This window comes from Aquarana catesbeiana, linkage group LG06, assembly GCF_042186555.1.
Source record: "Aquarana catesbeiana isolate 2022-GZ linkage group LG06, ASM4218655v1, whole genome shotgun sequence".
NCBI classification, from domain to species: Eukaryota; Metazoa; Chordata; class Amphibia; order Anura; family Ranidae; genus Aquarana; species Aquarana catesbeiana.
In genome coordinates this window covers 108,664,106-108,674,439 of record NC_133329.1, presented here as the reverse complement: position 1 = coordinate 108,674,439, position 10,334 = coordinate 108,664,106, and the positions used below count along the sequence as shown (strand labels likewise).

Sequence of the window (10,334 nt, the reverse complement as noted above, 5' to 3'; positions counted from 1 at the left end):
TGAGTTGAATGATTTCATTCTATATTACAATGTAATAGAAATAATGCGCTTCAATCATCCTGACACCATAACAACCATGATGCCGGGATGATTGAAGCGCTAACACCAGGTGTTTGGAGTATCTTTAGCTGCTGATTGTTAAACTCTGGAATACACATTTCTATTGTAGTGTAGGATCTGGAGCTGCTGTCCCTCCATCACTCCCCCCCCCCCCCCTTCCCGCTCCATCCCTCATTCATCTCACTCTAACCACGCCCCTTTGAGCCACGCCCATTTAAGCCACACCTACTATTCATGTAAACCACGCCCATTTTTCGGCGCTGCACACACCGCATCTTTACTTGTCTATGCCGCACCTACTAACGCATGCCCCGCCCCCTAATTATGTGACTTTGCCTACAGCCAAAAAAGTGTCCCTAAAATTTTTTTTACAATGTTGGCAACTACGCAACAGGAGATAATCATATTGCCCTTACTTAATGTAATCATTACTGAACTGTAGACACATCCTATAACTATATATTATACACACTGTACTGTAATTCAGTATTAGAAATATTGCTCCTGCTGCCACTTTGAAATTGTTCTAACAGCAATCAGTGGCCCCTAGTGCAGCTCATCGGTGGCCCCTAGTCACCTAGTGTAGCTCATCGGTGGCCCCCAGTGTAGCTCATCAGTGACCCCAGTGCAGCTCATCAATGGCCCCCTCAGTGGCCCCCCAGTGCAGCTCATCAATGGCCCCCTCAGTGGCCCCCCAGTGCAGCTCATCAGTGGAGCAGAGGAGGAGGACACCACCTCCATGGGTGGCACAGACCGGGGGCTGTGAGACCCCTCCACCCACTACAGGAAATAGAACTCCCTGCTCGCTGTGGATTGAACTACAAGTGGGAGTGTCAGACCACTGGCTGAGCTTAGGGGAGGGATAGAAGCCAGTGGTCTTACAAACAGGATGTCAACAGGCAATAACGGTTTTTCAGCAAGAACAGCAGGCTATTGCAGAGGAACTACAGAGCTCAGAAGAACATGGATGGCAAAGTTGGTGAAGGTAGGAGATCAGCAACAAGGACATGGAAAAAGTTCTACTTTAAACAGGAGACAGAAAACACAAGTTGCTCACTTGCATTCTGAGTTTTAAGTGTCACTAAACCTAAAAATGTTTTTTACCTTAATGCAGAGAAGGGAGAAGAGATCAGCTCTGTGCAGGACTGCATCTTTTCTTCCCTTCCTCTTTACACAGTTTTCGAGCAGCAGCAGGAGCCATTGGCTCTTGCTGCTATCAATCAAATGCAGTGAGGAGGAAGTAGGGGGCGGGCCTAAGTCCCACTGTGTAAGTCTATGCAGCACAGCTCCATAGACACACAGGTCGGGAGCGCTGGGACTATGCTCTCCCCATAGGCAGCGGCTATGGTGGTCCCAAGAAGAAGAGGAGCCAAGATCACCGCCGGGGACCTGAGAAGAGGAGGGGCTGCTCTGAGCAATACCACTGCAAAGAGCAACAGGGCTGGTGCTACCCCTAGGCAAACCAGGCAGCCGCCTAGGGCGCCCGGCCACTGGTATTCCTACTCTCTTCTCTCTGCAGCAAGCATTAGCAGGCAGCCGCTGCTCCGTTTGCGCATAGTGTCAGAGGCACAGCGGCGGCAGAGGACTGTGTCTGTGTCCTGACTCCCAAATAATGGAAGCAAGCAAACATTCATTGATGGGCACTGGTAGGCTGCATTTGATGGGTGCTGGTGAAGCTGCATTGATGGGCACTGGTAGGCTGCATTGATGTGCAATGGTGAGGCTGCATTTGATGGGCGCTGGTGGGCTGCATTTGATGGGTGCTTCATTAAAAAGGTAGGGTATACATGGGCAGGGCAAAGGGGTGGAGCCAAGGGGGCGGCAAAATTAGGTTTTGCCTAGGGTGTCAAAAATCCGGCCCCGCAGAGCAGGTAAGTATAACATATTTATTTTAATAAAAAAAAAAAAATATGCCTTTAGTCAGGGCTGGCCAAGACAATGTGCTGCCTGGGTCCAAGAATGAAATGCTGCCCCCCCCCCCCAAAAAAAAAAAAATCACGCCCACCAAAAGACCCCTACATCCATTATTTTATATCATGACAATTAAAACTAAAATTACATTGATCAGAAATTCCGATATACATGCAACAGTGGTGGTGGTGGGGGGTTTCAGTCCAAAGCAGCTGTGGTGGGGGGTTTAGACAGAGGTGGCATTGGTGGGGGGGTTCAGTCAGAGGCAGATGTGGTGGGGGTGGGGTTCAGTCAGAAGCAGTGGTGGTGGTGGGGTGGGTTCAGTCAGAGGCAGATGTGTTGGTAGGCGGGGTTCAGCCAGAGGCAGCAGTGGTGGGGGGTTTAGACAGAGGCGGTGGTGGGGGGGGGTTTAGACAGAGGCGGGTGGTGGGGGGGTTTAGACAGAGGCGGTGGTGGGGGGTTTAGACACAGGCGGTGGTGGGGGGTTTAGACAGGCGGTGGTGGGGGGTTTAGACAGAGGCGGTGGTGGTGGGGGGTTTAGACAGAGGCGGGTGGTGGTGGGGGGTTTAGACAGAGGCAGTGGTAGCGGGGGGGTTTGAGTCAGAGGCAGGTGTGGTGGTGGTGGGGGGGTTCAGTTAGAGGCAGTGGTGGCTGGGGATATCAGTCAGAGGCAGATGTGGTGGGAGGGGGGGGTTCACTCAGAGGCAGTGGTGGGAAGGGGTTTCAGTCAGAGGCAGATGTGGTGGGGGGGTTCAGGCAGTGGTGGGAGGGGGTTTCAGTCAGGGGCAGTGGTGGTGGGAGTTCAGTCAGGGGCAGTGGTGGTGGGGGGGGGTTCAGTCAGGGGCGGTGGTGGTGGGGGGGGTCAGTCAGAGGCAGTGGTGGTGGGGGGTTCAGTCACAGGCGGCGGTGGTTGTGGGGGGGGTTCAGTCAGAGGCAGCGGTGGTGGCTGTGGGGGGGGGTCAGTCAGAGGCAGATGTGGTGGTGGGGGGGGGTTCAGTCAGAGGCAGATGTGGTGGTGGTGGGGTGTTCAGTCAGAATCAGCGGTGGTGAAGGGGGGTTTCAGTCAGAGGCAGCGGTGGTGGTTGTGGGGGGGGGGTTCAGTCAGAGGCAGATGTGGGGGGGGGTTCAGTCAGAGGCAGCGGTGGTGAGGGGGTTTCAGTCAGAAGCAGATGTGGTGGGAGGAGGGTTCAGTCAGAGGCAGTGGTGGGAGGGGGTTTCAGTCAGAGGCAGATGTGGTGGTGGGGGGGTTCAGTCAGGGGCAGTAGTGGTGGTGGGGGGGTTCAGTCAGGGGCAGTAGTGGTGGTGGGGGGGTTCAGTCAGAGGCAGTGGTGGGGGGGATATCAGTCAGAGGCAGATGTGGTGGAGGGGGGTTCAGTCAGAGGCAGTGGTGGGAGGGGGGTTTAGTCTGGGGGCGGTGGTGGTGGGGGTTCAGTCAGGGGCAGTGGTGGTGGTGGGGGGGTTCAGTCAGGGGCAGTGGTGGTGGGGGGGGTTCAGTCAGAGGCAGTGGTGGTGGGGGGGTTCAGTCAGAGGCGATGGTGGTTGTGGCGGGGGGTTCAGTCAGAGGCAGCGGTGGTGGTTGTGGGGGGTTCAGTCAGAGGCGGTGGTGGTGGGGGGGGGGGTTCAGTCAGAGGCAGCGGTGGTGGTTCTGGGGGGGTTCAGTCAGAGGCAGATGTGGTGGTGGGGGGGTGTTCAGTCAGAGGCAGCGGTGGTGAAGGGGGGTTTCAGTCAGAGGCAGCGGTGGTGGTTGTGGGGGGGGGGGGTTCAGTCAGAGGCAGTGGTGGGAGGGGGTTTCAGTCAGAGGCAGATGTGGTGGTGGGGGGGGGGTTCAGTCAGGGGCAGTAGTGTTGGTGGTGGGGGGGTTCAGTCAGAGGCGGCGGTGGTTGTGGGGGGGGATTCAGTCAGAGGCAGCGGTGGTGAGGGGGGGTTTCAGTCAGAGGCAGATGTGGTGGTGGGGGGGGTTCAGTCAGAGGCAGATGTGGTGGGGGGGGTTCAGACAGAGGCAGCAGCGGTGGTGGGGAGCCGTGGATAGGATGCATGGGAGGTCTGCTGTGTGGGTATGGCAGCGAGTGCTCTGCAGACTTCTGTCATTACCTCTAACAGCAGTGGCACCGGGCACCCTCGCAGTGGGATAGGCAGTGGTCCCCCCACAGTTAAACAAGCAGCAGAGCGGGTGGACGGGCGGGAGTTCCGCCACTGTCTTGGGTGTCAATTTGCTGCCCTTCTGAACGTGCCGCCCGTGTCCAATGGACCCACCGGGACCCATGGTAGGGCCGGCCCTGCCTTTAGTAACACTTTAATGTGAGCTTGTGTGTTGTTAGTCCTCTGAAGTCACACTACAACTCATTAGAGCTCCCTCTAGCTGCAACCTAATAATATAATTACTGGGAGGTTTATTTATTTTACTTGCTACATTGGTACCCCTGTGCAAAGGCATAGCTCCCAATTGTTCCTGATTTGAGGGACTGTCCCTGATTGGGAACAAAGTCCCTCTATCCTTCTTTCACCCTCATTTGTTCCTCATTTTGGTCTGATCTGTATAGTTGTATATAAAATGAACTATTTTATCTCTCAAAAATTGTTTCCCAGTGCTAAACCTTTCATCCAATTTCTAAATTACTGCATTTGTAAATGCCAAAACCTGGTATAAAGGAATAGTAGTGGTAAAAAAAGTACTTGTGAGTATAACTAATTATTTTTGGTACAAGTCTCATTTTAAGGGGGCGTGGCAGGGTGTGGTCCTATGCTTACATTCTTTTGCTAATAGGTGTTCCTCGTTCCCTTCTCAGAAAGTTGGGAGGTATGCAAAGGTACAGTAATTGCCAACAGACCCACACTGCAGAACACCACAATGCATATGCTTTGTATTAGGATGTGATGCAGTGTGGGTCTGTTAGCATCTACTGTATCTATGCATTGGCATGGCAGTTTAAATGAATATATCATGTTAACTTCCCTTAGTCTTGCTTACCTATGTCCAGTCCAGGCCCTGCCCTACCGTCATGCTACCCTTACTTTATTTCTTCTTCAATAAGGAGGTGGAAAGGTAGGAAAAAAAATCAGTGACCATGGTGTCACACCTCTTTCATCCTTTTACTCCAGGTGTCTGTACAGTGGCCTGAAGGAAGTGGCAATAGGCTCCATTAAAGCCCCATAAACACGGGCAAAATGTCTGGTTCAGAAAAAAAAGCCAACATTCTGCCTGTGTGTATGCCGGTCTGTCCAACAGAAGCCGGTCATGTGGCTGGCTTCTGTCGGATGTGCATGCTGGAAAACCAATATCCGATCAACTCCTGATCAGCACTCTCAGCCAATGGCAGAGAGAGCGCTGATCGGAATGTTCTGGCGAGGGGGCTGTCCCCCTGTCAGAACACAACAGCTCAGCGGGGAAGATCGCTGGACTAACCTCACATGGTTAGTACAGCGGCTCCGACCGGAGCTGACACTTTTTTTTTTTCTTCAACCCTCGGGGTTGAAGGAAAAAAAAACAAATACTGTGTACCCAGCTTTAGAGTCTTCCCCAAGCTCAGCATGGCCACAGACTGAATCCAGCCAGCTGTAATCTAAGCCTCTTTTATTCAGCACAATGGGAGGAAATGACAACCAGCCAGATTCATATTCTGCAGCAGTCACAGCACAGCTGTCAACTGCAGACTCGGAATCCAGGCTGGGTTCCATCTCTGTCCCTGAATTGGCCCAAATGCACAGTATGAAGCTGTAGGGGTGTACTGACACTCCCCACCCAACAGCACCTGGCAGAGCCTGAGACAATTGCCAAAATTATCCTTGATTACATTTGATCTATATAGGTATTTGGTCCTCTTCATCTACTCACAATGGCTGCTGTATATTGCTGCTTATGAAAAATGCCCATAGCTAATGCTTGTCCGTTTTTCTCATTTCACTTCTTTACTGAATTATGGAAATAATCACAGACAAGATGGCAACATGGGAACTATGCCAACTGCTGAGCGCACTTCAGAGGTGAGCAAAGCCTGGCACCAACACGTTACTCAGGGTCTTCGAAACCACATTGTTCACAAACTGTAAGTCAATCGCAATATAGAATTGATGTTGGGCTAAACTGTAGGTTTAAGAAGTGAATTGCCCTCCATTTCCCTGAGATAGTAAATCCAATGTCGTCCTAATTACAGCGTCCGGGAAATCTTCCCTACACATGATCCAGCTGCCCTTGGAGATCGGCGTATGGAGAACCTGATGGCGTATGCTAGGAAGGTTGAGGGGGACATGTTTGAGTCAGCCAATAGCCGGGTATGTATTGTCCTACAGTGTTTTACAGGGCTTTGTTAAGATAAGAATGTCATGAAAGAGCTATGGAGGCTTCAAATACTGACCTTCTTCTGAAAGTAGTCTGGATATTGTGTTATACTGTATTTACATTTAAGAATACAGTTTTGTATCTGATTTTTTTCTGGTGTATTATGTTCAGGGATCCCTACATGCATGACTACATTTGATGAAGCAGAATTGTGACTTGCTCTCTGTTTAAAATCCAACTCTAGATTGGAAGTGCATCCCCTCCTTCAACCTCTTCACCCCAGCATTATCATCACTCTGAGTGCAGGGTGTATAAGCTTAGCAACAGTGGTATTATATAGATTGCTGCGCTGAATGTGATACTGTACAAACAAAACTCTAGTCTAGTGATATGAAATTCAAAATCTAAATTTCACATAAATCAGTGTTGCCAACTGTCAGTATTTTTACTGGCAGCCAGTAAAAAATGGGCACTTTTCTCCTGCCAGTAAATGCCAGTGACAGAAAAAGGTTGCCAGTAAAACATATGGCTGTGACGCTCGGCTTGGAACTGCTTATGCAGAGTCGATTTCATGTGTGTGCCCGCCCATTTTAATTTCTTGCCCTCCTGAGTCCTGTCCCTGACCTACTTGCCTATATTGAAAATAGAATAAGAAATATGTTTTTTTGCCTTAATATCTACTTAATATCACATTCTAATTGTATATTGTACTCATTTTTAGCCTAAATACTAAAATTTGCACTTACAGTAAAACTGTAATTTTGTAACTTTTGTAAATGCCAGTAAAAACTTGGCTGTGCCAGTAAATTTTGGGTGTCGTGTCAGTAAATTTCAATCTGGTAGGTTGGCAACACTGACATAAATGCATGCGAGTGAAAAAATATGAAAACGGTCCAAGAAGAATCTTCAGAATAAGCTATGATGCTTGACAAAGATGACACCGATGTCAACTAAGATGAAACATGTTGGGCGGAGCTAATGCACCAAACATTGCCACGCCTCTCTGGACTGTTCTCCATTTCAGGGATCAATCAGGTCAGGATTTTTGGCTAGCTTCGGACCTGAAATAGACCAGAAGATGCACAGGACTCTTCTGCAAACTGCTCCGCAGCCGTCACGGAGATGTGTGAACCTGCTCTATTGAGAGCCGGTCACATTCTCCTGACATGCGAATTGGAATCGGGGAAATCCGCATCCGATTTGCACTAATGTGAACCAAGCCTAATGGTTGTAGTCGGATTTACACTGTGGATTGTTCCATTTTGATTTCATGTGGAATTTCGTGTATTATATGGTTACCATTAATGTTACCATATTTTGGAGAGTGAGCTACACTGTGGAACTCCAGCCAAGTATTGTGAGCCGGCTTTCTCTATAAGAGGATTGTCATTAACTGGCTCATCTGACTCTGTAATGGAGTCATTCCGTTCTGGTAGGAGCCAATTTCTTATAATTGGTGACGGCTCATGTGGTGATCACAAAATTGGACTGAATACACTACAGTCTTTCTCAAGTGTCACAGCAGTGTTTTGAAGATTCATCTTGGACTGTTTTTATATTTTTTCACTTACATGCATTTAGACTGACTTTAGATTTTAAATTTCATATCACTAGATTGAAGTTTTGTTTGTTGGTACAGTATCACATTCAGCACGGCAATCTACAGTATATGATACCACTTTTGCTATATAGTTTGTGTAACAATTTTTATACCACTTCAGCCCCGGAAGGTTTAACCCCCTTCATGATCAGGCCATTTTTTGCGATACAGCACTGCGTTATTTTAACTGAGATTTGCGCAGTCATGCGACGCTGTACCCAAGTAAATTTATGTCCTTTTTTTTCCCACAAATAAAGCTTTCTTTTGGTGGTATTTGATCACCTCTGCGGTTTTTAGTTTTTGCACTATAAACAAAAAAAAAAGTGTGACAATTTTGAAAAAGAAAAAATATATATTTTTGCTTTCTGCTATAAAACATATCCAATAAAAAAATTTTAAAAATCGAATTTCTTCATCAATTTAGGCCAATATGTATTCTGCTAGATATTTTTGGTAGAAAAAATCCCAATAAGCGTATATTGATTGGTTTGCGCAAAAGTTATAGTGTCTACAAACTATGGGATATTTTTATGGCATTTGTATTTTTTTTACTAGTAATGGTGGCGATCAGCGATTTTTAGCGGGACTACAACAATGTGGCGGACACATGACATTTTTAACACCTTTTTGGGAACCAGTGACATTATTACAGTTGTCAGTGCTAAAAATATGCACTGTTACTGTACTAAGGACACTGGCGGGGAAGGGGTTAACACCAGGGGTGATCAAAGGGTTAACTGTGTCTCTAGGGGATGCTTACTAACTGTGTGGGGGATGGGCTGGTTGGGAGAACACAGAGATCCGTGTTCTCCCCTGTCAGAACGGCGATCTGCCTTGTTTACATAGGCAGATCTCCGTCCTGCCTCTCTGGGGAACAATCGGCGGGTCCCGGCGAACATCGCTTCTGCCGGACCTGCTGATTGGCTCACCTCCAGCGGTGCACAGGTGCCCCCGCTATCCGTTGCACAAAATGACGTACAGGTACGTCGTTTCGCGCAATAGAGCCGCCCCGCAGCAGTACATCTGTGGTAGGCGGTCTTTAACTGGTTAAAGTGAACCTGTGTTCTACTCATGGAGCCATGGAGTTTAAATATAATGATTGTGCAATAGTGGAATTAGGGTTTTACATTTTCTGCTGGTCTGTTTACCTCCTGTCTATTTCGTTTCATCCAGGATCATTACTACTATTTGATCGCAGAGAAAATTTTTAAAATCCAAAAGGAACTACTAGAGGATAAGCGAAGGTCACGCCTAGAGAACGCTATGAGGAATCAGACCTTATAAATACAGTATATGGCCAGAAGTTTGTGGACACCCAGTCATTCCCCCTATATACGTTTTTTGGACATCCAATTCAAAAATTATGGGAATTAATAGAAAATCGGCCTCACCTTTCTCTGTGCGGCTTTAACAGCCCCTGCCCTTCTGGAAAGATTTTACACAAGATTTTAGAGCATATCTGTGGGCAAAAAGAGCATGTCCTTTTATCTCCTGTTAATTTCCAATGCAAAATGATCAGACCTCTCAAAAACCATTTTCTGTTGGTGTCCCAAATTATCATACATGTGTGTTTTGTTGTTTTTTTTTTTTTTTTTTGCTTTCCTTGCTCTTTTCATGTTTTGTTGACCAATAAAATTTGATGCAAATTTAGATGTTTGTTTTTTGTTTTTCATGCAACAGATTTCCCAGCTGCAGCTTAACTAGGCTGATTGGCACTGGTGATTTTAACATCCAATCATGTAGAAGCAAAGATGTTTTTTTTCTTTTCCTTGCATGTCCCCATCGGATCTCCAGCAAGTGCACTTCCAAATGTACTTGTAGAGCAAAGTGGATTTGCCTTTAGTAAATAAACCCCAAAGTCCAAGATACCTAATAATTTGGGATGTACACAGCAAAATGCTAGAGTGCAATTTACCTAATGGGGAAGCTATTTAGATTGACCTGTGTGTCCCCTGGGAAGGACATTGGTAGGGTTTGACCCTTACTTCCTGTTTGGCTATGTGACAGGAAGTGAATACATTTGAAGGAGAAAGTGGCAACATTTGGGAGGTGTCTTCACCCCATCAGGGGTGCAGACATCCCCAAAAACTGACCAGACTTCTAATCCCTCTGCACTCTATCCCCAAGCAAAAACAAGAAAGGATTTCATTTAGTTGAACTTTGCAAAGACACGTTCTGAAGTACAACTGTGATGCATGTCAATGGCCCATTTAGACCTTGTTTAATAGAAAACCAGTTGCCTTTCACTAGAAATATTTGTTAGTCCAGTCCTGAAAATCTGCTTTACTATTAATTTCCATAAAAATTGTGTTTCTGCAGCTAGATGCGCCAAATGCATGTAGATGCGCAACTACTGTGTGTGCACAGGTATGTGGTTCTCGGAAAGCGGTGGCCAGCACACAGGAATGACATCACGCCCCTACAGGAAGTTGCTTGTACTGCTGCTAAGTCCTATGAGGAAGAGATGATCCTTATTTGCAAATTAAG

General features: G+C 47.6%; 1 protein-coding gene across 2 annotated transcripts in view; it reads left to right on the top strand.

The window, feature by feature from the left end:
- LOC141148854 (uncharacterized) overlaps window positions 1–9,497 on the top strand; it is a 98,964-nt gene extending 89,467 nt beyond the window's left edge. Inside the window, exons 4-6 of one of the 2 annotated variants that reach the window (XM_073636655.1) lie at window positions 5,904–6,014; window positions 6,123–6,240; window positions 9,021–9,497. In XM_073636655.1, coding sequence (XP_073492756.1) covers window positions 5,904–6,014; window positions 6,123–6,240; window positions 9,021–9,131 — 340 coding nt within the window. In that variant the 3' untranslated portion in view covers window positions 9,132–9,497. Of the gene's footprint in view, window positions 1–5,903; window positions 6,015–6,122; window positions 6,241–9,020 lie in introns of those variants that run through there. The other variant, XR_012245255.1, reaches the window with a different exon arrangement.
- Window positions 9,498–10,334: the final 837 nt, after the last annotated feature.